A 27,024-nucleotide genomic window follows, 5' to 3' on the forward strand; every position below is an offset into this window, starting at 1 on the left:
CGTTACATGGATCAAAACGCCACTATGCACCCCAGAAATGGTAAAATTCTTACTTGTCAATTAAAAAAATAAGTCAAAAATATTTAATTTTATATTAAAAACAGGTAAAAACCATCATTGCTGGTAAACCACTCCAACTTCGGTTGTTTCTGAACTTGGAACCTCATGTCAGCAAATCCTGTGAGATGTTCTGTACAAACTAATTTTTCTTATTGACACACAAGGAGTTTTCGAAGCCAAGGCAGTCCTTGATAGCTTTTCCCACAACAGGAGAGAGAGCACAGCTTTTCCTCTGAGCAAATACAGAAGCTGTTCCTTCTATTTTCTGCCACGAAGCCCACCTCCCTAGCAGCTGCCTTTCATGCATCGTCAGAGGGCCTGACGAGAGTAAGCAAGGCGGACACCAGAGCGCGCTGGAAAAGACACTCCTGAACTTTCCCTCATAGTAACAACAAACTATGCCCGGGGTCTTGCTAGGAACGACTGCTAAAAACATGTGAGGCCACGTCACCCCATTTCCTCTTTCGTGGTCTCAGTCATTTACGCGACAACGGACACTTCCCCCACGCGAGAAGCCTGTATCCTTACGAATGCGAAGGGTGTCCCTCCCCACACCAGCCTGAGTGCAGGGGACGCTCTGACCCACGGCCCCGGGCAGTGCTCAAGGCCACAGTCGCCTCCGCCCACCTGTATGTGATCCACTCGGCATTCACCTCCGGGGGCTCAGGCACGTAGCCGGCTGGGTGCTGGCTCAGGTCTTCGGGGGGGATGGCCCGGTCATTCAGCTCTACACCTTCTGACCGCAGCAAATGAACCGTGGCCTGCAAAACACACATGCAGTGGGAGGGGTCGTGGGCAGAGCACGGGCCCAGCACCAGATGGGAAACACACACGCCCTTCCCTCAGCTCTGATTTGAAAATGCCAAGCACAGGCTGGGAGACCCGTTTGCTGCACCCTTTGCAAGCTGGGCTGACCCAACAGCCACTCCAGGGACTAAAGCCAGCCCCTCGCAGACTCTCTCCACCCATTAGCACGAGGGTCAGGGAAGAGAAGGTCCTTCCAGAGCACTGCACACCCCAGCGGCCCTGAAGGACCAACAGTGGCTTCCCGGTATCAGCAGACACCGGCCAGCATTTGCACCTGCCCTACGTCATCATTACATTTTAAATGCTTGAAGGGAAAGGGCTGCACTGGCCTGCGGGGCATGGATGAGCACGTGGCACAGCCCCGTGGCCTCCGCTGGCTCTGGTTCTGCCATCTGGCCTCCGGCTCCCTGAGCAGAGGGGTCTGTGCCGCTTCTCGCCCTGACCCCAGCTGAGGGCATGGGCCTGGCACCTGGGAGCCCCTAAGTGGACATACTGCCTAAATTGGCAGGTGCCCTGTCCTCCAAGGCTGATGGCCACGCACCCACTGAGCAAGTCCACAGAAACCTAACCGAGAGTGGCTCTGGGAACTCTGAAGTCACACAATGTCACAAAGGCCACACTCGTGTTGGCACAGCACGGTGGCTGCGAGCTCGGACCCGAGGTCCCAGGGCTGGGTTTAGATCCCGCTCCGCCATGTTTACCTGCTTTGGGCAGGGCGAGCCCAGGAGTCTCTGAGCCTGCGTGGAGGAACAGGCCTGGCGGCCCCATGGCAGGAGCCCAGGACATCACGCCACATTCAATGCGCTTCTGCAGCAAACGCTGAGGTACCATCCCCCCGCCGAGTGGCGGTCGCCATGTGTCATCCACACAACTGCAGATTCACCACTCGGAAATGATTCCCCAGAGAAATTTACACCCATGCACATTTTGGTTTATATTTTTCTCCTAGAAAATCTCCCAAGAATCCAGGAAGTTTTCCCTCCCTCATATTCATTTTGTTTAAAGCGCAGAAGACTCTATGACGATAAATATCTGCAGTGGGTTAACAGGCCACGTGGACACCAATGCCTGCCCCGCAGCAGGCTGTGTGAATGCAGGAAAGCAACCCTCTGATGCCGTGGTGCAGGGACACACCTCAGCGTTGATGAGCCCCAGTTCCACAATGCACCTCAGCACCCATGAACCCTCCTCTCCACAACGCACCTCAACACCGATGAACCCCCCCCATGATGGACCTCAGCATGGATGAACCCCCCTCTCTGTAACACACCTCAGCACCGATGAACCCCCCCCATGATGCACCTCAGCATGGATGAACCCCCCTCTCTGTAACACACCTCAGCACCGATGAACCCCCCTCTCCACAACGCACCTCAGCACCGATGAACCCCCCTCTCCACAACGCACCTCAGCACCCATGAACTCCCCTCTCCACGACGCACCTCAGCACCCATGAACCCCCCTCTCCACAACGCACCTCAGCATGGATGAACCCCCCTCTCTGTAACACACCTCAGCACCGATGAACCCCCCTCTCCACAATGCACCTCAGCACCGATGAACCCCCCTCTCCACAACGCACCTCAGCACCGATGAACCCCCCTCTCCACAACGCACCTCAGCACCGATGAACCCCCCTCTCCACAACGCACCTCAGCACCCATGAACCCCCCTCTCCACGACACACCTCAGCATGGATGAACCCCACCTCCGCGAACTTCCGCAGCAGGTCGGGGCACACCTGCTTCTGCAGGACGACCTCGGGCTGGCTCCAGGTGTCCTGCATCGAGCCGTCCCTACCTCGCTTCTTCTTCCCTGAGAGAAATGGCAGCAGGTAAGGATCATGGTTTTTTCTAGCAAATAAATAAAAACACAAGAATTCCTGGCCCATCTTGGAGTGCCTGAGCCTCTCCCCAGCTCCGCGCAGGGTCCACCAAGGTGGGCGGGTGGCAGGAGGTAGGCAGCTTGCCCGGGAAGGGGCTGGAGGAGCTCTCCGTGGGGCGGTGGAGCTGGGTGTGATGCTGGCTCCCAGTCAGGGCTTGCTCTTGGCCACATCCCTGCAGATGCTCTTGGCGCCTGTGGCTCTCCCAGCTCCTCCTGCATCCCCTGCCTTCTTGGGGGGTGCCCTCCATGACTCCTGCAGGACTCCCAGACCCCCTGTGCCCGTTCTGTCACCTCCCTCGTCCCTCCGGGTCCTGACTGTCCATGAGACAGGAGCCTCTCCAGGGCCAGGTGCTGATTGATAAGCCTGCCCCACCCATGTCCCGCTCCACACTGGGCCTGTGGCCACTGCCCTCTGCCTGCAGGCGCCCCGCATGGGCATCTGCTCACTGGCTGTGGCTGCCCCTGCCTGAGCCTCCGAGGCCCCCAGTGACTGAAGATGGAGTGTGACGACGGTGCTCGTGGCTCGGCCGACACAGCCAGATGTGGCCGCCGCCCCGTGATTGGCGGTCCTGATAATTAGTGGGAACTGCTACCATTGTGACTTAGCAATACCCTTTCTCATGTGAAGGCCCCATGGGTGGTCATTGCACGAACCACAACCCTTCCCGCACCCAGAGGGCGGCCGTGGCCAGGCTGGGACACACTCGTAAGGGCGGGTACAAACCTCTCCGCAGCCTCGACTTCTTCACCTTGACGTTGTCATACAGGAGGCAGAAGCGGCTCGCCGTCCGACAGACGTCCCACACGCCTTGTTTCCGGGCCACTTTGGCCAGCTCTGCCCAAATCTGTATCCTGCTCACCGAGAACCCAAACGAGGGAAAGGTGAGTAGACAAATGTGGCTGCTAAAGTTAGGAAACACCTGGGCTGGCTGCCTGAGAAAAGGCCACTGTGGCTCTGCAGTTTCAAGGTGGCAAGGAGCCCGGCGCTCGTGCTGGGGACGGCCTGGCAGGTGCATGTCCCGGGGTCGGGCGCAGCTCTCCGCTCCCCCTGCCAGCCAGCTGTGCACAGCACCTCCCTTCCCTGTGGCGAGAAGAAAGGCCACGCAATCCACTCCCCGGGGGGGTGCACGAGGCAGGCCTCCCGGGGATGGTACCAACCACAGGGTCGGTACCAAAAATCAGCCTGCTCTGGTCATGGGCGCTGCGTGTCCTCCGAGTGACAGCAGTGACAGGCGGGCCAGGGCGGCCACACACCTCATAGGCCGTGGCTGTCATCACAGGCTGGGGGGGGTCCCGTCTGTGGCGGGACCCCCAGGCAGGGACCTCGTCCCACCCTCCCGGAGCAGGCGGGGGGGACCTGGTCCCACCCTCCCGGAGCAGGCGGTGGGGGGACCTGGTCCCACCCTCCCGGAGCAGGCGGGGGGGACCTGGTCCCACCCTCCCGGAGCAGGCGGTGGGGGGACCTGGTCCCACCCTCCCGGAGCAGGCGGGGGGGGGGACCTGGTCCCATCCTCCCGGGGCAGGCGGCGGGGACCTCGTCCCACCCTCCCGGGGAAGGTGGCCACATGCAGGGTCAGCTCGGCCACCACAAACACTGGCCCTCGAGCTGAGCGACCCCCGGGCTGGGCTGTGCGTGGCGCTCTGGCCTTTTCCTTGCTCACCTCTCCTTGTCGTTTTCGTTGCCCAGGCGCCGCAGGTGCCCAGCAGCTTTGTCCACGCTGATGATGTGGTGCCGCGCCTTTGCGCAGAGGTAGGTGAACCGGCCCCTGTTCTTCCCGGTGGAGACTGAGGACGGAAATGCAAAGGCAGGTGTTGGGGCTGCTGGCCAAGGGCCGGGGATGTGCCCATTGGTAACCAATGCCCTGCGCCGGCGCCGGGGTGGCCACCCACAGGTAGCGGCTCCAGGGGCCCTAGATCCCCGGCTCCCAGAAGCCAAGCTCCTCACAGAGCTGCAGAGTGGCATTGCCTGTGTCTCCTGCCGGCAATGAGGCCGAGCCAGTGCTCCTCTGAGTGGTGGAGGCTCCAGGAACCTTGGAGCAGTCTGCCAAGACCCTCCCGCTGCTCTGCTGGCTGCGCTGTCCAGCTGCCCTCCAAGCAGAGGCACCCGGCCTCAGACTCCCGCGCTCCCACCCAGCCCCTGGGTAGCGCCCCAAGGCCCAGCAGGTTTATCCACATGATGCTACAGGTTCGGAATCCCCGCTCCTTTTCCTGGCAAATAAATCATGAGCACCCGGAACTCAGCTCCACACCCAGAACTCAGCTCCACACCCTGGGGGGCCTCCTGTGCATGGGCGACCCTGGGGGCTGGACCTCCCCTGGCTGGCGTCCACCCTCTCGGCCGGCACAGGGGTTTACCTTCAGGAGCCACTCAAGGGCATCCTCCCCTGGAGCCTGCGCCGCCCTCACTGCCCCTGGGCAGGGCCCCGCAGCACCTCCTGCTGGGTGTAGGTGCTGTCTCGGCCACACAGCCAGCAGGTGGACATGCACCTGACCCCCAGGCAGCCAGCAGCACACGCCCATGAGTGAAAGGAGTCAGGACGGCAAAACAGGTGTGCCCAGGTCCTACTGGTGGATCTGCAGCTGCTCCTCAAACTCATTAGGGCAAAATGAAAGCACAGGTGCGGCAGCATCTGAGGGCGGTGGATGACAGGGCGGCAGCCCCTCCCCACTCCAAGAGCCGCCAACCTTCCCTTGCAGGGCACAACCCACCCTGCATCTGCCCATCTCCTCGTCTCAGACCCGAGACATGACCCAGCAGCTCCACTCCCGACCACCGTCTCTGCAGGCTACAGTCTGGGTGACGCCTCCACTCCTGACCACCGTCTCCGCAGGCTGCAGTCTGGGTGACACCTGGTTTGTCGTGCTGGGCACTGAGCTGGAGGGAAGCCTGGCAGCAGCCCCCAGCAGGACCCTCAGGGGACCAGCGGGAAGGGCTCCCAAGCCAAGCCCAGCCCAGCCCCTGCACTGGGCTGGAGACAGTGGGGCCGCCTGCGTTCCCAGAGCCACTGGCGAGTGCCCAGAGAAGCTGGGGCGGTGAGGATGCAACACACCTGTCGAACCCTGGCTCAGTCCCCGCACATGGGCTGTACGGCCCCGTGTCCCATTACCCAAAGCCAGCTCAGAGTCTCCCCGGGACAGATGTGATGGCTTCAGCTTTGACCCCCGTGATCCAGGGAGCCCCGTCCTGTGCCTCAGGAAGTGGCTCAACCCCACTCCCCAGAGCAGGGTGTGTTGAAGTCCTTGCCCCCAGGACTTCAGGGTATGACCTTCTTTGGAGGTAATTTGGGTCAAATGAGGTCATCAGGGTGGACCCTAGTCCAATTTGACTGGTGTCCTTCTAAGGGGAGGAAACGAAGACACAGACCCCCAGAGGGGACGGCCCTGTGAGGATGTGGGGAGGAGACGGCATCCACAAGCCAAGGAGGAGCCCTCAGGGGGAACAAGCCCTGCCCACGCCTAGACTTCCAGCCTGGGGCTGGGAGGAGTAAGTTCCCGTTGTCTAAGCAGCGGAGCCTGTGGGGTCTGTCCCTGCAAACGGGGCACCCGACATGGCTGGCGTGTGCACAGGAGACCCTCACTGAGCTTTGCCAGACCTGGCGGGCCGAGATCGAAGGACCCTGCTGGTGCAAGGTCCTTGCACATCCAGGGGCTGTGGCAGGGAGCGTGGGGACTGGGGAGGCCCCGGGGCAGACTCGGAGCCATTCCAAGGCGGACGGTTCCGGGCTGGGAGAGCCCAGTGCAGCGCTCACCTTTGGCCTCATTCTCACTGTCCAGCACAATCTGAAACGTGTCAGGGGCTAAGGCCAGGCCTGCGTTCACCAGGAGGGCCCGCTTCTTCCTGACGCTGTCCTTTGGGGTAGCTTTTTTTGCCTGTGAAAAGCAGAGACTGATGAGCAAGGGGCCGCTGGACTTTCCGCAGCACCTTCTCCAACTTCTGGAGCCTCCTGGCCTTTGCCAGGGGCCTGTGTGGTCCTTGTGCTCATAGTCACAGTGACAGCTCGGTCCCAGGCCTCCTTGCTTCAGGCAGCCCTGGGCGGCTCCCGCCCTGCCATGCCTTCTGAGCCCGGCCCCGGCCCCATGCTGGGGCTGCAGCACCCGGCCTCCCTCACCTCCCGGGGCAGCACCTGCTCAACGGCCATGATGGCCTTGTCCTCCGCGCGCTCAGGGGCCTGGTATAGCGTGGTGCACAGGCGCAGCCGGGTGGAGGCCATCTGGAGCCTGTCCTGGTAGAGGCCCAGGCTGTCCAGGCGCGCGGCTTTCCAGAGGTGCTCCATGGCGGGCTCCAGCCGGTCCTCATCCTCCTCGATCTGCGCCATCTCCATGTGCACTTGGCAGCGGAGCAGCGTCATGAGGCTGTGGGGGTGGCGTGGCATCAAGGGCCCCGGCGGGGCTGCACCTGTGTCAGGCTGGGGTTACACCCTCCAGGGGGAGGCCTGCAGTGGCCCCAGAGTATAGGGCAGGCTTGGTGCCCGGTGCCCCTGGCTTTCTGCCATCCTTCCAGTGATGTCCCTACCTGGCCCTGGGGACTCACAAATGGGGACAAGGAGAGAAGACCCTGGGGACCCAGGCTCTCTACCTGGGGACAACTTCCTGAAGTGCGGGGTGTGGTTCCCACAGGCCACGGTGGCAGGGGTCGGAGTGCAGGGCTGTGAAGGAGGCTAGGGTCTGGAGAGGAAGGGCCATGTGGAGCAGCCCAACCAGCCTGTGTGGGGGTTCCCCAGACCCCCTGGCCTCAAGCAGCTGTGTGGGGGTGCCCCGGACCCCCTGGCCTTGAGCAGCTGTGTGGGGGTGCCCTGGACTCCCTGGCCTCGAGCAGCCATGTGGGGGTGCCCCGGACCCCTGGCCTCGAGCAGCCATGTGGGGGTGCCCTGGAACCCCTGGCCTCGAGCAGCCATGTGGGGGTGCCCTAGACCCTCTGGCCTCGAGCAGCTGTGTGGGGGTGCCCTGGAACCCCTGGCCTCATGCAGCCCGTGTGGGGGTGCCCTGGAACCCCTGGCCTCAAGCAGCCATGTGGGGGTGCCCTGGAACCCCTGGCCTCACGCAGCCCATGTGGGGGTGCCCTGGAACCCCTGGCCTCATGCAGCCCATGTGGGGGTGCCCTGGAACCCCTGGCCTCATGCAGCCCGTGTGGAGGTGCCTCGGACCCCCTGGCCTCATGCAGCCCGTGTGGGGGTGCCCTGGAACCCCTGGCCTCACGCAGCCCATGTGGGGGTGCCCTGGAACCCCTGGCCTCAAGCAGGCTGTGTGTGCACAGGAGCCTGCGTTTGACGGCCCCAGGCTTGAAAAGCAGTTCTAGACACAGCTGAGCCGGGGTCCGGGGTTCATTCTGTGCTGTGGGAAGTCGAAGGATGGCCCAGCAGGGGTGTGAGGCGTGTGGTCACCATGTTTTAGGGTGTGTATCTGTGTGAAATGAGCCGGAGTGATGCTGGCCTGACATAGACTGTGCTAAGTTAAGGGTGCATGTTCTTAGCGCTAGAGAAATCCTCCATTCCTCCAAAAGGTATAGTCAAGAAACCAAGAAGCCAACAGAGAAAATTAAATAGAACTCTAGAAAAATTCAGGGCGCCCCAGAGAAGGTGGGAGGGAGCACTGGCAGTGCAGACAGGCAGCGGGGGCTGAGCCGGCGGACTCAGTCAAAACCGTGCTGATGGCAATGAAGAGGCTGAGTCCTCCCAACAAGAAACAGGTACTGAGACCAGGGCTGTGGTTCTCCAGCCACCCTGGGCCCAGGCTCTGCAACACCTTGTGGCTGCCCTTGCCCTTCACCCCCAGTACCTGTCTCCCGTCTGCAATGGTCCACCCTGCCGCCTGCTGCCTGCTGCCATGGTCCGCCCTGACGCCTGCTGCCTGCTGCCATGGTCCGCCCTGACGCCTGCCGCCCGCCCGCCATGCTGGCCCCCGCATTCCTGTCACCCCTGAAGACACACCGTGCCCCTCCCCGATGCTGGGCCCTCTGAGCACTCCTGTCTCACCCAGGATAGCCCAAGTCCCACGGGGCCACAACCAGCCCCCACTCCCGGCCTCTGTGGCCATGACAGGCCCCTTCCATGGAGGCTCGAGGGGCACAGATGCCCGTGAGGCAAGGCCAAGCCTGCTTCTTCCTCTGACCCCGCCAATGCACCACAGAGGACCCGGCGTGCCTGGCCCTGAGCTGGGACAGAGGGTGGCCCTTATTGAGTACAGGGGGAGTTTGTTGCTTGCGGCACTGTCACGGCAAGGGGGCTTGGGCCACCTTCTCCTCCTCTGTCTCCTCCTATGCGCCACCCCCTCTGTGGAGGACACAGCACGGGTGCGCGCCCTGCCTGTCCACCTTCCCCACCTGTCCACCTTCTCCAGCACGTCCGCGACACTGGCCAGTGGCTTCCGCAGGTGATGCCGCAGGTTGTGCTGTAGCAGGGGCAGGCAGGTGTTCCACTGCGTGGCGCACACCACGTGGATGACCCGGGGGTCGCCCAGGCGGACGGCTCGCTGCAGCGCGACGTCTAGTCTCTGTATGATATCCAGCTGGGACTGCGGAGAAGATGTGGGCGATTCTATGGAGGTTGCTGGCTCGAGCTGCGGGGCTGGGGTGGCACATGCGTGCAGGGCACACTGAGAACTCAGGCCCTAAATTCATCACCCTGCGTGGCGCCATGCTCAAATCTGTCCGTGAAAATGGCCAGAGTGACTCTTTCTAGGAGGAAGTGGACGTCTCACAAGATATTACACACAGGAGGCTTGGCGGTGCCCACACATTGTGGCTGCGCCCGCCTCCCCTGTGTGGACTCAGCGGGCACTGCTCCCTTTCTGATCCCGTCTCTTTCCTGGGCCTGTGCCCGCTACGCTTCCCACCCCCAGAATGTCTCCTCCGGTCTGTGCTACACGGGCCCTCCCAGGACAAAGGCTTCGGCCAGGATTTCGGCGGAGCCAGTCTCCCCACCTCCCACCTCCCACCTCCCACAAGCCCTGCTGGACCACCCACCGTCCTGGGCTCACTTGGTCACGTCCCCACAGCCTGTGGCTTCCACGGGGGCCTCACCCTCACGCTGCCCCTGGGCTGGGTGGAGCCTGAACCTCACGACCCCATCCTGCCACTTGGCTGCTGGGTCTGAAAGCCTCGTACGCCAGTGCAGGCCCCTCCGAGGTCCTCAGCAGGTGAGTCAGGGGAAGCAGCCGCACAACCCACAGTGCCACAGCCACAAGCAGCCTCTCTTCACTTTCACAACAAAGTGCAACAGCCAAAGTGTCTGGAAATCATTCCTTAAACGAACACTCATTAAGCACCTACCACATGTGTGGCACCAGCGCACAGCAGCAGTCAAAAACCTGTGAGAAGCTCAGCCCCGCGGAGGCAGACCCAGGAGCAAGTCCACAGGGGCATCGGCACCCGCCGGGCTGTGACACGCGTGCCAGGCAGTGCGGGCTGAGGATGGGTGCGTTAGGAGTGGGGGCGGGGAAGGTCTCCCAGCTGCCCTGCTCATCCCCTGCCACGGCACCTCTGGCACTGACCCGCACGCCCCTGGCTCCTCTGTACCCAGCGGGGCCTCGCACTGCCTGGCTGACAGGGCCTGAGGGTTCCCAGGCCGACCCTGTGGCACTTGCCGTGGCACCACATCAGGGCTGCGCGCCACCATTCTGTCAGGTTTCTGTTCATCTTTTAACTGATAAATTCTTCCTGAGGAAGAGTCTAAAATGATTCCTAGTTCCTTTCCTGGCAGTGGCTGCTATTCCGGAGCCTGTCGTCTTAGACAGCAGGACAGAGGTGGGTCAACTGCCTGTAATTGGCAGCTGACGCCAGGGCTGGTGGTAGCTTTTGCCCCTCATCATTAGGACAGCTTCCTGGACTCAGGCTGGCAGAAAGCCCTCATGGGGACACGTGGCCGTCCCCTGTCCTCCCAGGCAGGCATCACCACATGGCAGGGAGGCAGCAGCTCCGTGGGGGCTGCAGGAGGATGGTCAGAGGGAGCCACATCCCAGCCCCCACCTGCACGACCCCAACCCACCAGGGAGGCGTGTGGGCCCCTGTGTGCAGGAGAGGAAGTGTGGCACTGGAGGCTGGACTCACACCCGCTGTCATGGGAGCCAGGGCACATGTGGTAGGTGCTTAATGAGTGTTCGTTTAAGGAATGATTTCCAGACACTTTGGCTGTTGCACTTTGTTGTGAAAGTGAACAGAGGCTGCTTGTGGCTGTGGCACTGTGGGTTGTGCGGCTGCTTCCCCTGACTCACCTGCTGAGGACCTCGGAGGGGCCGGCACCGGCGTACGAGGCTTTCAGACCCAGCAGCCAAGCGGCAGGATGGGGTCGTGAGGTTCAGGCTCCACCCAGCCCAGGGTCAGCGTGAGGGCGAGTCCAGCAGTGGGTTCCAGGCCATGTCCCCAGCACCCTCAAGCCTGGGACACACTCAACTTGCACCAAGCTCCAGGAATCTGCAAAATAATGCCAGGTGTACAACTCCTGCGTAAGGACTGACCTCAACAGCCGCTCGGATGTACACTTTCATCTTATTTTCAAGTCTTAAAGCTTCTGATTCACACTCCAGACATTCCATTTCAATAAGCTTCCCAGGATCCTGCAGATATAAACAGTTTTTGAAAAGATGGAGATCTGTAAGGGAAGCAGCTGTGTACATTCATGAACTTCAAAGGCATTTAAAATATGACTGGGTAGAGGTTTAACAAATACAAGTCACACGATGACACAAAGACACCTATGACGCAGAGGTTTAAGTGAGGAAGCCGTGTTTTCAGCTACACCAACTCCTTGCCTGCCTGCAGGCCCCACCACCCAAGAGTGGCAGGGGAGGGTCCTGAGTTTGCCCTTGTCAGGGGCCTTGTCCCGGCCCCTAACACCTGGTACCCAGGCCTCAGCCAGGCTGCTTGGTGGCCTGGGGTTGCGCTGCAGTCTGGGAAGCGATGTGTTGTGCGTCACACCGGGAAGAAGGGCACTCTACCTCTCCTTTCTCGGGAGCTTGCTGAGCTCAGGGAAGATGTCCCAGGCCTTGGTGGCCTTACAAAAGCTGGGGAGCAACATGTCGCTGTCATCCAAAGACCACTAAACCCACCCTGCTCGAGGAGTGACACCCCTAAACCCGCCCTGGCGCAAGGGGTGCAGGTCTTCTGGACACAGGAGACTCAAGCTCCTAGTCTGTGAGCGCAGGCGCTGATGGTGAAGCATCTTCACAACTAACAGACACAGACGTCCCGAGGAGCAGGTCCTCGGCAGCAGACACCTCCGTCCCAGGGAGCAGGTCCTCGGCAGCAGACACCTCTGTTGGGGGAGCAGGTCCTCGGCAGCAGACACCTCCGTCCCGGGGAGCAGGTCCTCGGCAGCAGACGTCCACAAGGACGGGAAGTACCCGCAGCACCTCGGGATGGCTGCACCGCAGTCCTGCATGTCTGGGCCTCGGTGCCGGCCAGGATGGAGAGCGCAGGAGGCCGCCACCCCAGGCCATGTGCCCCGGCCTGCCCAGCAGCTGTAAGCCTCCATACCACTGAGGAAGCTATGCCAGGCTTCACAGAGGTCAGAAAAAGCGTTCCGTGCTTCCCACATGGTCACAGATCTTAAAACTCTTTATGAGGTCCCACAGGTCTGGGTGTCTGCCTGGTTAAATCATTTCCACCATTCACTCAGGCAATTGTGAAATGTATTACAGTGGATAGTCTTTAAAAATGCACCAAAGCTTCAAAATTAAAAACCATTCATATCCTTAACATTAGTGAGCTTTTAATTCAAAATAAATCTCATGAGATCCTGAATGTCTAACAGGAGGCTGGCGGGGATAATAAGCCTCCTGGTAGAATGTTTACCTAGAGAAGGTCGCTTTCGACCAGTGGTCAGACAGGAGGTAACCGGAGGGCTGGGGCCTGAGGGATGGGCAGAGGCCAACCAGGCAAAAGGCCAGGAGAGTGTCCTCAAGCCGGGGCAGAGGGACATGCTCTGCAGGGGCCACGGGCAGTGGGGGCAGAGTTGGGCCACAGGAGCCTCCCTAACAGCAATCCCACGGCAGCAGGGGCCTGCCCGGGAGCCTCAACCTGGGATACACAAAACATTGCTTTCAGTTCCACAGCAGCCCTTGGAGATGGGTCCTGTTACTGCTGCCATTTTGCAGGGACAAACCCTGAGGCGCAGGGAGCTGAAAGAAGGGCTGCTGGCAAGGAGGAAGTGGGGCCGGACCCAGGCATTCCACAGTCATTCTGAATTGGGGACACCGTGCCGTGGAAACCCAGAAGATGGAAATGGGGCTCATGGAAGCCGGTAAAGGGCATCAAACACAGGACCCTCCCACGCTGCTCCCATCCTCCGTGCGGCATGGGCTGCTGTTTCCAGCCTTGGCCATGTTTCCCGCCTGCACCCTGGTGGGCGGTCAGTCCCTCCAAGGGCTGCCTGGCTGTCGAGGCTGCGTGAGCCGCATCTCCTATTCCGAAACCATTTCCAGATCAGCACAGCCCTCAGCGTGACTGGCCGGCTCCCCCCGTGCTGAGCCATGGCCGTGTCTCCTGCGCCATTGACGGCTGGTTTACGTTCACTCTTAGGTAACCTGGGCAAAGCACACAGCAGGTGCTCAATGAAGACAGCACACGGGGAGGCCCCAGCACGTGGCTGTGCATCCGAGGGTCCCCCTTCTTCACTCTCTGTGTGTAAAGCGACACTCAGTTTGCTCAAAACCATCCCTGATAAACTGATCACATTTTTCCTGTTCTGTGGAAGAGCCTGTCACAGTTCCTGAAAGCATCAGCAAACCTGATGTACACAGTCTTACACACTTTTTGTGTGTGAAGCTTTTTCTGGAGGGCAATACTCTAACGTGTATTCTTAAAATATTAAAAGTGAAAATTCCCTAGTCATTTCATGTAAATATACTAATCTTAGGGAAAAATCCTAAATGCAGAAAAATGTCTTAGGCACAAAATGTTCACTGCAGCCCTTTATGTAATAAGCAAAAAATTATAGAGTAGCCCCCCCTTCTCTGAGAGGATACGTTTCAAGACCCCCCAACCCAGTGGAGGCTGGAAACGTGGAGCAGTCTGAAATCTGATGTACTCTGTGATTTTTCTAGATGGAAAATCCCTATGATAAACTTCCATTTCTAAATTAGGCACAGTGAGATATTTATAACAATAACTAATAATAAAATACAATCATAACACTAGACTGTAGCAGAAGTGATGTTGATGTGTCCTCTCCCTCAAAATACCTTAATATTTTCATACTGTAGCTGCCTGCAGGTAACAAACTGCAGAAAGTGAACTGCGGGAAACGAGGCACTGCCGGTGTGATTTACACGTCCAATAATGGGACTGGTGGAGGATGTTCTGGATCATTAGCATCAGGAAACTTTACGCCGTCCGTAAATTGGACTCTAGAAACAACTGTGGTGCTGTGGACCCGTGGCCACAAGAAAGGTAAAGAGAGACGGGCAGGTGTAAAATTGTAAACACCATCTAACCGCAGCTGTGCAAAACACAGGTAGGAAAGACGGCAATGTGCCAACCACGGACCGACGCCCTGGGGGCCGCGGCCTGGTGAACTGCTCTTCCTTTCTTTGCCTTCTGTCCAAATGCACGGTGAGCAGCGCCTCATCCCCAGACAGCAGTGTCATGAAGCCACTTACTTTGCTTTCCATCTTCTTCAGGTCTGAGAGGCAGGCAGAGGAGATCTCCATGCATTTCAAGGTCAAGGAGAAACGCGCCAATTCAAAAAGCAAAAGCATTCTGCAAACAAACAAACCAGCCAGCACCAGCTCAATACGGGGCACAGGAAATATGGCTGCAGGGGAAAATCCATGTCCCCTGTTCAAGCAGAGGCAGGAAATAAAGGTACGATAAGAAATAAATAAAATTAAGTTAATTAGTAGAACAGAAGCCCTGTGGGGAGGCCCCAGCAGGGCTTCAAGCTACAGCACCGGAGCCCAGCAGTCTCCCGAGGCCAGCACAGTTGTGGAGGCTGCCCAGGGCCACGTCCCTACTGGATGCCCTGCTCCTCACTCTCCAGGCTTCAGGTCATGTGCAGAACCCAGGGGAAGCACAGGGATGATGATATGCGTACTCAAAGCCATTGCACTGCACAGCAGCTCAGACCCACATCTGCAGCTCAGCGAGGCCAGAGGCCATGCAGGGAAGAGGCAGGTTCCTCTTCACACAGAGCCTGAATCTTCCTCCTCCTCACACAGAGCCTGGGACTCCCCACAATCCCCACACAGAGCCTGGGCCTTCCTCCCCCCACACAGAGCCTGGGCCTTCCTCCCCCCTACACATAGCCTGGGCCTCGCCACACTCTCCACTCAGAGCCTGCGCCTTCCCCACACTCTCCACTCAGAGCCTGGGCCTCCCTCCTCCCCACACAGAGCCTGGGCCTCCCCACAATCCCCACTCAGAGCCTGGGCCTCCCCACAATCCCCACACAGAGCCTGGGTCTTCCTCCTCCCTACACAGAGCCTGGGCCTTCCTCCTCCCCAAAAAGAGCCTGCGCCTTCCCCACACTCTCCACTCAGAGCCTGCACCTTCCCCACACTCTCCACTCAGAGCCTGGGCCTCCCCACACTCCCCACACAGAGCCTGTGCCTTCCTCACCACACAGACCCTGGGTCTTCCTCCTCCCCACACAGACCCTGGGTCTTCCTCCTCCCCACACAGACCCTGGGCCTTTCTCCTCACTTCACAGAGCCTGGGACTTCCCAATATTCCCGATACAGAACCTGGGCCTCCCCACACTCCCCACACAGACCCTGGGCCTTTCACCTCCCCACACAGAGGCTGAACCTTCCCCACACTCCTGACACTGAGCCTGCGTCTTCTCACACTCCCCACACAGAGCCTGGGCCTTCTTCCTCCCCACACAGATCTTGGGGCTTCGTCCTCCCCACGCAGAGCCTGGGCCTTCCTACCACGCAACAAGCACGTAGGCGTGGCGCCAACGGCACCTGCAGTCAGCAATCAGGGTCTTTGCAGAAACCCACAGGCTGAGGCTAAAATTTGTATCCACATGCAACGACCCACAGTGCTCCAGACAACTTCAAGAAAGAGCACAGCGGGTGCCCTCAGCTCTCCACTCTAAGACTTCCTGTTGAGCTGCAGGGATCAGGATCACGCTCCTCGGGTGGAGATTAGGCCAGGGTTTCCCTCTGGGACGCCTCTCTTCTGGGAGGAGCCTGTCCATTGTGTCCCTGCAGCTGCCCGCTAGATGAAGAGCAGCCACCCACAGTGTCTCCAGACATTGCCAAATGTCCCCGGGGAGCAGGTCTACATGTCTTCTGCCATTTCCCGGAGAGTAATCACAGTCACTGGAATACGATTGGCGGCTGCAGGCAGCGACCCAACTCGGCCCTCAGTGTGGTGTGACCATCCTCCCTGCATCCCTGGGTAGCTGTGGGCAGGAGGCTGCTTTTGGGGTGGGGTGCAGATGCTCCTCCACCCCTTGTCCCTGCCCACCTCCTCCTCCCCCTGCTCTGCTGTTGGGCCCTCTCAGGTCCTGGCAGGCCTGGCATCGCAACACTGGCCTCTCCGTCCTACCTGAGCTCCGGCGCACGGGCCTGCTGGGCAGGTCGGGAAGAGAATCCTTAAAAGTGCCTGAGAATGCCGCCTGCGGACAGACCTCGGAACAGGGCTATTTACACTGGTCCCAAGACCTCTCGCTGGAGCACCTGGCCACAGAAGCGGATGCTCGGCCAGGGCCACGGCCACGCTCGGCCGGACTCAGTTAGAACAACTTGGAGGGTCTGATGGAAGACGTAAACTCCTTCCAGAACAATGTATCCACACACATCCCCATGTACACACGCACTCATACCCCTCCTGAAAACAGACCCACCAGTGGGCTGGCCCTGTACCCCTCCAGCCACCCCGTGGTCCTGGGGCCCCTCCCTCGAGGAGCCGGCAGCTGAGCAGTGGAGACCTCAACGTTGGGCAGATGCCACCTCCCTGATGAGACCACGAACGCGCTGGCGTCTGGCGCCCCTCGTTAGCGCTGATGAAGCAAGCTGTCCCGCCAGGACCGAGGCCTGAACCCACAGGAACCGAGTCCTCCCAACACCACTGTGAGCTTGGGGGGCCCCTTCCCCAGTCCAGCCTCGAGAAGAGACCCCAGACCAGTCAACGCTGTGGCTGCTGCTGCGCCCAGGTTCCCGTCCCACAGACACGGCGAGGTCACGGACCCGCACCCGGGTTCCCGTCCCACAGACCCGCACCCGGGTTCCCGTCCCACAGACCCGCACCCGGGTTCCCGTCCCGCAGACACGGCGAGGTCACGGACCCGCACCCGGGTTCCCGTCCCGCAGACACGGCGAGGTCACGGACCCGCGCCCGGGTTCCCGTCCCGCAGACACGGCGAGGTCACGGACCCGCGCCCGGGTTCCCATCCCGCAGACACTAAATTCATGCTAAAAAGTAGGCTGTGAAAGTGTTTGCAAAACAGTACAAATCTCAGGCCACATAAGACCAGAGAGGACCTTATTAAAACCTCCACGATGGCTGGCTTTTGCAAAGGTGGTTCTAGTTGCTTGTTTTAAATTTTTTCACATTTTTCAGTGCCCGCTAAATTTTGTACAATGATTATGAAGATGTGATATTGGAAAAACACAAACACTTACTTTTCTTCTCTGATGGAAGGAAAGCGCTGGTGGTTGTAATGACCTAAGTGTCTGTAGGCCTTCCTCAGAATGACACTGACGTCGCCTGGTAAATCATTTTGCTCCGCTTTTCTAGAAATAATTCAGAGAGTAATTCAGCACAAGATCCTGTCAGATTTATTCACATTCTCCTAAAAGAAACTCTGCGTGTGTGAAATTGTGTTTTCCACTGAAGAGGAGACCGAAAATAACCCCTTCTGCTTTCTCTCCTCAAACTCCTGAGATGACTTTTCACCCCTTCTGGTCCTCCTTCCCTCCATGATGCCCGGCCTTCCTACAAGGCTGGAATAGAAACACTCAGATGAGACATGCCCAGACCCCTCGCCAGAGCCAGCACCCCACATAGGAGCCAAACACGGGAAATGTGGGGCACTCTCTCTGCTCAACGGTGATAGGACCTGGGCCAGCATTGCTCTCTCACAGGGATGCTGCCCATAGGACACAAATACCTCAGATCGCCTCACAGACCTCAGCACCCAAACCCACCGCGATGTCCTCACTCCCCTCAGCACCCAAACCCACCGCGATGTCCTCACTCCCCTCAGCACCCAAACCCACCGCGATGTCCTCACAGACCTCAGCACCCAAACCCACTGCGATGTCCTCACTCCCCTCAGCACCCAAACCCACCGCGATGTCCTCACAGACCTCAGCACCCAAACCCACTGCGATGTCCTCACTCCCCTCAGCATCCAAACCCACCGCGATGTCCTCCTACAAGCTCTTTCTGCACTTGACTTAAAGCCGCCCTCTCCCTTCTGTGGCCGCACCGGCCTCTCCTCTGTGCTGGGAGGGAGGCAGGGCCAGGAATTGGGGGTGGCCTTTGGATCCCCACACCCTGAGGCCTCCCAGGCTCCCATTCTCCAGCCCCACTCACTGCAACTCCAGACTCACAGGCCCCTGGACACAGGACCTCCCCCCATGGAGGGGACAGAGCTCTCCCAAGCCCAGTACTTGTGAAACTCAGTATTTGCTCTCCCTCCCAAAACGACTTACGCCTTTAGCATATTAATATAGAAAGTGACTGACAGGCTAATGGAATTTTTCTTTTCTTCCTTTAACTGAAGTTCATCCATTAATTCATGACGAACCTGTCATAAAATGGAACAGATTATTAATCTGGATTCAACCAATTAGGTAGAGGTTCAGATTTTGTGTCTAGATTTTATCTTCTCATTAATTAAATTTTGTATCTAGCTTTTCAGATACAACTTAAGCTGATTCCCCATATGTCAAAAGGAATTGCTGATGAATGCTTTTGGTACATATTCTTGTAGTAATTACTTGTATCTTTGCGAATTTTCTATTAACTTTAAAAAAATTAAAAGCTATTACAAAGGAAATATTTAAAGAGCGACGATAAAGGCAAAAGACCCTGTTTTATTTTCAAAATGTCACAGTTCTATACATCTTCGCATTGGATGAACTGCTATTTCTTTTTAATATGTTTATATATTTTTGTCCATGTATGTATGCATATAGATTTTTGTATCTCTCAGCAAACTCATGTAATTCCTATGCAGCTTTCTGAACAATGACTTTTAAGAAAATTACTTCTTACGTCTCTATTTCTAATACGCTGATTTACCATAACGGAGAATATCTGCCGGTATTTCTGCGGCACGTGAGACTTCATGAACGGAGCTGCGGTGGAGCAGAACCTGGCAGCCTCCTCCTTTCTTCCGGCTTGCAGATAACACTCCAGAAGTTCCCTGGATAATAGAAACATGCCATTGGTCAACCTGGTTGAAACTGTTTTCTCCTGTCTGATAACCAGGTTTTTAAACCATTATATATTTTGTGTTTCACAAACTTTAAAAGCTACCCTGGGGTCAGCTTTTTCAGCCAGAACCAGGCCGTGTGGCTCACTGGGAAGGGCCAGCAGGCGCCAGACAGCTCGTTACCGCTAGCACCGGGGCATTTTTAAATGAAAGATCTGTATTGATATTCTTCAAAGGTTCCCCAAACGGCCATATAGCAGGTAACCAACACCTGCAGGCTGTGGGCTCGGTGCCGAGGGGAGCCGCTCTGGAGTTGGCACCGCTGGGATCCTCACTGGGGACATCCACCTGTCCCCAGCCTTCAGAAAGAGCTCCGCAGACAGAGAGGCTCGGACCCATTTCCTTTCCATCGCCCAGCACAGCGACCGAGGCATTGGTGACAGCCCGTGCAGTGACCCCTCAGGGCTGAGACCCAGCGAGGCCGGCCTGCCCCATATGCTGCCCCAACTTCCTTGCAGGGCCGCCTGGGCTCCGCATGTGCTGACTCTGCTTAGTTTTACGCTGTTAAAACGTCTACTGCATTAACATTTTAAGAACTAAGATTTTAAAACCGTGAGCCAGGCTGGGTGGGGCAGGGCCACATCTGCTTTGCTGTGAGTCTAAACACAGTATCTCGTTCTGTTGTCACAACCTTATAACCAGGGCACGGCAGATGTCATCTATAGATTTTGGAAATGACCTTCAGACAAGACACACAGAAACTTGTGACTGTGGGACAGAACGCACATGGAGTGTGCCCCAATGATGTGGAACTCCCGTCCTCCCCTGGAGAAAGGGTGGTGGCCTCAGAGCCGGAGGGTGGCCCACCGGGAGGGCACGGAGGGCACGGCGGGCTCAACTCACAGCATCAGCTCGGCGCGCCACTCCTTGTCTTCCTCCTCAGTCTGACTCAGCACGTTTACGATTTGGGAAAGGCTGGGGATCAGATGGTGACAATATCCAGGCTTGAGGAACGGCCTCGCCATCTGCCAGTAGAGGACTGATGCATTGTACACCAAAAAGTAATACCTGGGGTGCGAGCAGAGGAAGCGGAGAGCACGGTCAAAGCCCAGCCCGCCCAAGCTGCAGAACCAAGGGGCCGCTGTGTCTCCGGAGCCCCTCCCAGGAGGGGCCTCAGGTCCTCTCCAGCAGATGGCAGCAGCCCCATCGGAGAAGCTTCGGCCCGGCCTGCAGAAGCACCAGGATGCAGAGCCCCTTCCTGGGACAGCCTTGAGCAGCCCTGCTTCCAACGTGCCATGGCTCCAGCGCAGGCCTGGCTGTGATGACCCAGACACAGGCTCCCGAGTCCAGACCAGGGCCTTCTTCATCAATCATTCCACAAACTGATCGGCCCCCCTCCCATGAAAACACACCACTGGGCAACGCCTCCTCTGGCTCTCAAGGGATAGACAAGAATGGGCAAGGACAGAGGGAATCAAGGAAGGCTTCCTGGAGGAGGTTACGTGCCTGCTGTGACCTGAAAGATGTCAGGAGGCAGCCAAGACAGTAGCAGAGGAAAAGAAGGTCAGGCAGATGGAGGAGAAGGGAGGAACCTTTGGGAAACAAAGTTCCTGTCTGCCAGCATAGAGTGTGAAGTGGAGGAGGGTGGGCTGGAAGAGTGAGCAGAGACCCCTCTCAGGGGTCTGGGCCTCTCCCTGGGCAGCAGGGAGCCATTGCAGGGACTGAAGTAAGGGAATCCAGGCCCATCTGCCCTTCTCACTCTAGGGCCACTCCACAGCGGGGCAGGCCAGCTCTGCCCTGTAGGGCCTGCGTGCCTGGTGGTCCTGGGCCGGCCACCAGGTGGACCAGCACTGCTCAATGCCCAGGTGGGAGGAGGACACCAGGGTGTCTGTGGCAAGCCCACTCCTCTGAGCTTACTCAGAGCCACCACGTGACCCTAGGACAGGACTCATCCTGTTTCCAGGTTTTCAGGAGAGGAGCGGAAGTGCGGGGTGTCCTGACCAGACGGTCACGCCTGCCTGAGTCAGAGGGGTCGTCATGGGACTCCAGCGGCCTGCTGCGTCTCCCTGAGTGCTGCGTCTCCCTGAGTGCTGCGTCTCCCTGAGTGCTGCATCTCGAAAGGAACCCGTCTCCTCCCTGTAAGTGGCTCTCCCCAAATTCCCACTGTAGCCTCCAAGTGCCTGTGGTCGGGCTCACAGTCTCCTGTCCCACTGCCACTGCCCTGGACGAGCCAGCGCTGCCCTCTCTCTCCACACAACCTGGCCCCTTCCCAAAGATGGTCCTGACCTCTGGCAAGGCTCTGTCACCTCCTGGCCCGTCCACGGTGCCCCTGAGGGCCCTGGAGCGGAGCAGCATCCTTCCCATGGTACCCACCACTCCCGTGTCACAGCTCCCTCGGAAACACCCCTTGTCTTTAGAACCTGTGGCTTGAGGTGGGGCCTCCCCGTCCCCGTCCCCGTCCCCGTCCCCATGCAGGGAGGATCTGTGGGGCTGGACCCTACATCCCCAGCACTTGCAGCAGGGTGTGTGTGACCAGAGAGGGTCACCAGCAGACAAGCAGGCCGATGTGGGTAGAACAGACCAGGGAACCCACAGCTTCTATTTAAATATCCTCCAAACATTGTATCCTATTTGAATATGTGATATATGTTCAAACAAATATGCTTGAAACTGTCAAGCTTGCACAAAACTGATTTGAATAGGATATGAATCAGTTTTGTGCAAGCTTAACAGTTTGAAGCATGATATTTGTTTTTGCGCAGAAAGCACTGATTTTGTAAAGTTGTGCTGGAGTCGCCTCCGCGGGGACAGCGGCCTTGGCCAAGTTGTCCGCTAGGGGGCAGCAAAGGCACACTGGGCCGAAGAAGGAACCGTGGGGAAGGAGCAGGGCGCCCTGGGGGTGCACCCGGGGAGGCCCTGGAGAAAACAGACTCTTTTTTTTTTTTTTTCTTGAGACAGAGTCTCGCTGTCATCCAGGCTGGAGTGCAGTGGCGTGATCTGGGTTCACTGCAACCTCCACCTCCCGGCCTCAGCCTCCCCAGTAGTTGGGATTACAGGCGTGTGCCACCACGCCCGGCAGAAAACAGACTCTTCACAGCCATCTAAAATCATGAAAACCGCCGAGTGCAGAAGAGGCTGTGACTCGGAATTCTGCATGAATGTGGCCTAGTCCACACACTGATGAGACAAGGGAGTGATCATATGTGCATGAAAATCACAAACCACAGACGAGGGGAAAACCCACAGTTCAAATAAATACACCCACTTGATAAGTTCTGGCTCTGAAGTCTTTCACCCGGTCCATGAGAAAAGGCCACTTCAATCTCACCTACCTCGGTTCTCCTTTGGCAAAGTTTATGGCCTTCATGTACTGAGTTACGCAATTTTCAAATTCCTCCTAAGGCAACGTAAAGAAGAACAATTAGACTGAAACACAGACCCCTGTTCGTTGCCCCATCTGCGGATGCCACGGCTCCCTCATGGTTGGCCTGGTACCCCCCATGTGTCACCTGTGTATCCACAGGTGACAGTGTGGCAGACACAGCCTGAGTGTCGTGGTGAGGTCCTGGACCTGCACCCAGGTTCCCGTCCCACAGACACAGTGAGGCATCAGAAACCACAGTGCCTGTGCTCCAGCACGTCCGCCCCACCCCAGCTCCCCTCTGCCCACTCGGGGCAGCTGCCCACAGAGACCACGCTGCCACAAGGCAAAGGTCCAGGGGTCCTGCATGTCAGATACCACTACTTGAGCAAAAAGCATGAACAGGAAATGGTGCAAGTTTCGTGTCATTCTGGAAATGAATGCCTTCACTCTACTACCCTAAGAACGATTTTAAGCCTGGTCTAGCCTGGCATTGCTCTGGAGGTGGGGCGAAAATTGAACTGCTGGGGAGAAGGGGCACAGGACGCCTCTCACCAGGTTTTCTGCCGACTTCGGGGCACACATCTGGGCCCTGCACAGGTGCGCTCGGCCCAGAAACTGGGTGATGGGCGCCTTCACCTTGAAGTACATTTGGATGCAGTCCTCGCTCACCTCTGGCTGCCCCATCTGCAAGAGAGCACCACCACGGAAGATCACAGACCCGCAGGGGGTGGCCTCCCTGCCCAGAAGCACCACGGGGCCGCTTTCGGAACAGGCCCGGAGCACAGGTGGAGCCTGTTTCCAGCCCCCATCCTCCATCATGGCCCCTTGACTGCCTGGCCAGGAGCTGCCTCTCCCCAGCCCCACTCTGCATCCGCTGCACACCCAGAGGCCCTCCCTCTCCCTGTCAAAGCTGCCCTGACCGCGGATCCCGGGAACTAGTTACCTTAAGGGCCTGCTCTGCACACAGAACAAACAGGTCTGGGCTGAAGCTCTCTGAGGGGTCAAACTCCGATTTCCCTAGGTTGGCCGATTTGATCAACTCGTAGGCCTTCTTCAAGGACGCAGCATCTGTCCCAAACGGGTGGTTGAGGAAGGTTTGGTCACCGGGCTGGGAGACGTGAGCCGGGCAACGCGATCCCGAAGGCCCCAGGCAGCCGCCTCGGGCCCCCGGGCCACAGCCACCGTCAGAACCAGTCGCCGCCAGGGAACAGCGGTGTGGGCGCCTTCCCAAAAGGGCGCCTTCCTGTACGTTTGCTCTGGTCAGACGATCGGGAGGTGGGGGCTCCGGCTGTGGCCCTCGAGGGGTCACTCATTGGGCGGGCTGGGATGAAAGGGTCTGGGGCCTCCCTGGGGCGGGGGTCGTGGCGGGTCCCGGGGCCTCCCCGGGGCGGGGGTCGTGGCGAGTCTGGGGTCACCTTGCTGGCTCTCGGCGCGGGCCAGCTCCTGCGTGATGACCAGGTCCATGGCGCCGGCGCCCGGCTTGTCCGCCCTCTCCGGGGTCCGCAGTGCGTCCCGCCGCCCACGGTCGGTTGGGTTCTCCAGCCGCGAGGACCCGGCCACGGTTGCCTGGAGACCGAAAGGGACGCGGACGCGCGGGCTACGGGTCGGCGGCGGGGCCACACTTCGTGGAAGGCGAACAACGCCGCGCCCCCGCCCTGCCCCCCCTGCCAGCTCCGCGGGAGCGAGGACCCCAGGGCAGCGACCCCCGGCGAGGGGCGGGAAGAAGAAAGGGGAGGGAAGGCGGCAGGGGAGGGCGGCGTGGGGGGGCGCCGGGGGATCCGCGCGGGCCTCCTCTCCCCGCTCAGGGCTCCTGTCTGCCCGAGTTCTGGTCCTGGCCCCGGGCTCACCCTCCACCTTCCCTGGGAACTTCTGACCGCCTCCTTCGCGCCTGCGCTCGTCCGCTCATTCATTCATCCATCCATCCATTCATTCATTCAGTCAGTCAGTCAGTCAGTCATTCCTTCATTCTTTCGTTCTTTCATTCATTCCGTCATTACTGTAACAGGCGGTGATTTGCCTCTGCCACGGTGCTGGAAGTGCAGCGGGCACAGAAAGTCACGCAGAGGAAATGCGGGCTGCGGGCGTGGAGGGGCAGCCGGGGCTGGGGGCGAGCTGAGACCTGGCAGCGGGGGGTGGCCGAGGCGGGAGGAGCAGATGCAGAGCCCCGGCCCCCAAGGAGCAGGGAGCAGGGCGGCCACCTGCCCCGCGGGGCTCCCCACCTCCCAGCAGGGGCTGCTCTCCCGGCGGGGTCCGGACGGTGCCTACGACCGACCCGAATTGGAGGCTTGGCGGGGCGCGCAGCCCAGAGCGGGGAAGCCCGAGCCACTGAAGGACTTGGGTCGGCCTGGGGCGGGGAGGGCCCGGGACTCACGGGGGGGTGGGCACGCTCGGGGAGCTCTAGGGGAGGCCCACCTGGGAGAGGACCCCCTGGGAGAGGCCCACCCGGGAGATGCCCACCTGAGAGAGTGGAATTCCAGCCGGGAGAGGCCACCATACCTACATGGGATCAAATAAGCTGCCTTGACATAGTTTTGAAACCTTAACGTCCTATGTTTCTCAGGCTCCTAGAGCCCTACCCCGTCTTGAAGTTGGCAGCCTCAGATCCCTGCTAAATGACCATATTCCTTCCCAAAGACAGTTCTCAGATGGGCCTTTGTTGGTAAAGACACTCCACACATGGGTACAGCCTCGATAAAATATTTATCTCCACAGAGAAAGTATATCCAAACATAATGTAGTAAGAGATTTCCCAAATCCAAGGGCATTAAATATTAAAACTCAGTTTTCTAGTTACACATTAGCCTTAAATATCAAGAGTGCAATACAAAATTATCACAGAACGCAGGAAAAGGAGACAAGAAAGGCCGCAGATGGGCAGCCAGGTGGGCGGGGCACAGGGCAGGGTCTGAAAGGGTCCCCAGCCCAGGAGCTTCTGTCCCTGTGGAGTGGGGGGCACCACCCTCCTGGCACGTGGATGTGTTCAGCAACCTGGAACTGCTCCGGACCCGTAGTCCAAGCATTCTTATGGAGGCTCCATCACAGACGTGAAGGATGATGGTGGATGATCCCCGGAGGAGGGTGGGGGCAGGGTTGAGAGCTGCAGGTGCTAATCCTGGCTGGTCTCTCTGGTGACCGGCCCCCCTCCAGGAGCCACCAAGCCTCACCTCATTTGAACAAAAGAATCTGCTGCCATCACCCAGGAAATTCGAGGGCTTTTGGAGCCCTGTGCTGGGTCTCGGGAGCAGAGACCAGATCTATTCATTTCTCATTTCGTCACCCCATCTTGCCAGGTAGAGACGGTGTCTGTGTCTGGGCTCCCAGGCTGGACCCAGAGGCCTGCTGTATATGTGCCCGCTGGCGTTGCCATCATGGGGCACTCTCACAGGCGGCTTAAACAGCGGGAAAGGAGGCGGGAAGGCCAAGATCAAGGTGCGGCCGGAGCTGGTTCCTCGGAGGGCATCCCGTGTGGCCGTATGTGGTCATCTTCTTGTCTGTGTCTCGGTGTCCAAATGTGCCCATCTTATACGGACACCAGCCATGGGGTTTAGGGCCCACCCTGGGACCTCCTGTTAAACGGATCAGCTCTGTGAAGACCCTGTCTCCAAATAAGGTCACATTCTGAGGCTGTGGGACTAGGACTCCAGCCTAAGAGTTTCAGGGGGACACAGTTCAATCCATGACACTTGCTTAACCAGAAGGTGGTGAGAATTCTGAACATTTGTAATAGATGGTCGAATTGTTGTTTAAAACATCTTGGAATATATACATGAGCAGAATGGGCAGAACAGAAGTTAAAGATAGAGCTTCTTCCAGCGCAGGTGAGGCCAGTAATCAAATCCCACTGGTGTGTATGTACTTAAAAGAGAGCTTAGTTGAAATCGACCTGGAATCCCAGCTTCTGGGGACAGGCAAGCAGAAGCCAGGGGCAGGAGGAACGTGGTGATGTGCAGGGTCCTGGCTCTCCTCGGCTCCGCTCAGAAGAGCAAGGTGCCGCCCTCCCCTAGGGGAGCTGGAGAAGGGGTTGGGTGGAGTTGGGGAGGCACGGAGGGTCCCTGGTAGCAGGGTGCTGGCAAGCAGGCTCTCCAGGAAAAAGCGAAAATGAAGCCCCTGGTTGGAAGCATTTGCACACCCTCCCACCACCGCTGTTTAAACTGCCCCAGGGGCAGCACCAGCGCAAAAAGCTGCACATCTCACAAATGGCCAGGTGGAGCCCAGCCCTGGCTTGGTGACCCCTCCAGAAAGGCAGGGTCCTGGGGACCCCAAAGTCGGCTGGAAGCCGACCTGCACCGCTGTCCCAGGGGCCTGTGCTGTCCTCACTCTGCCTGGCTGGTGTCTGGCCCAGCAGCGCTTTGTGGCATCGGCTCCACTTTGGGGCCAGTCAGTGCCGGCACGGCTACTTTACCTATGGCTTGAGAATCCAAGTGTGGAGTCTGGGAAAGGGGGCTGGGCTGGAATCCCCACGTGTGAGGGCCGACGGAGACTGGGCCTGCAGGAGAATGTTGGCCCGGGGAACCAGGAAGGGCTGATCCTAGAGTCGGGAGAGGCCCCAGGCCTCCTTTGTGTGTTGGGCCACGCAGTGGTGAA

At 58.7% G+C, this 27,024-nt stretch overlaps 1 protein-coding gene across 1 annotated transcript in view; it reads right to left on the reverse strand.

Moving 5' to 3' along the window:
- Positions 1–24,089, reverse strand: part of CFAP46 (cilia and flagella associated protein 46) — a 129,201-nt gene extending 105,112 nt beyond the window's left edge. Inside the window, 17 exon segments of the mRNA XM_024253782.3 lie at positions 688–821; positions 2,555–2,682; positions 3,476–3,603; positions 4,413–4,536; positions 6,501–6,621; positions 6,876–7,104; positions 9,071–9,261; positions 11,203–11,301; positions 14,344–14,443; positions 17,317–17,427; positions 18,352–18,446; positions 18,944–19,067; positions 19,980–20,144; positions 22,409–22,473; positions 22,993–23,124; positions 23,384–23,508; positions 23,856–24,089. Coding sequence (XP_024109550.2) covers positions 688–821; positions 2,555–2,682; positions 3,476–3,603; positions 4,413–4,536; positions 6,501–6,621; positions 6,876–7,104; positions 9,071–9,261; positions 11,203–11,301; positions 14,344–14,443; positions 17,317–17,427; positions 18,352–18,446; positions 18,944–19,067; positions 19,980–20,144; positions 22,409–22,473; positions 22,993–23,124; positions 23,384–23,508; positions 23,856–23,904 — 2,120 coding nt within the window. The 5' untranslated portion in view covers positions 23,905–24,089.
- Positions 24,090–27,024: the final 2,935 nt, after the last annotated feature.

This window comes from Pongo abelii, chromosome 8, assembly GCF_028885655.2.
Source record: "Pongo abelii isolate AG06213 chromosome 8, NHGRI_mPonAbe1-v2.0_pri, whole genome shotgun sequence".
Taxonomy (NCBI): domain Eukaryota; kingdom Metazoa; phylum Chordata; class Mammalia; order Primates; family Hominidae; genus Pongo; species Pongo abelii.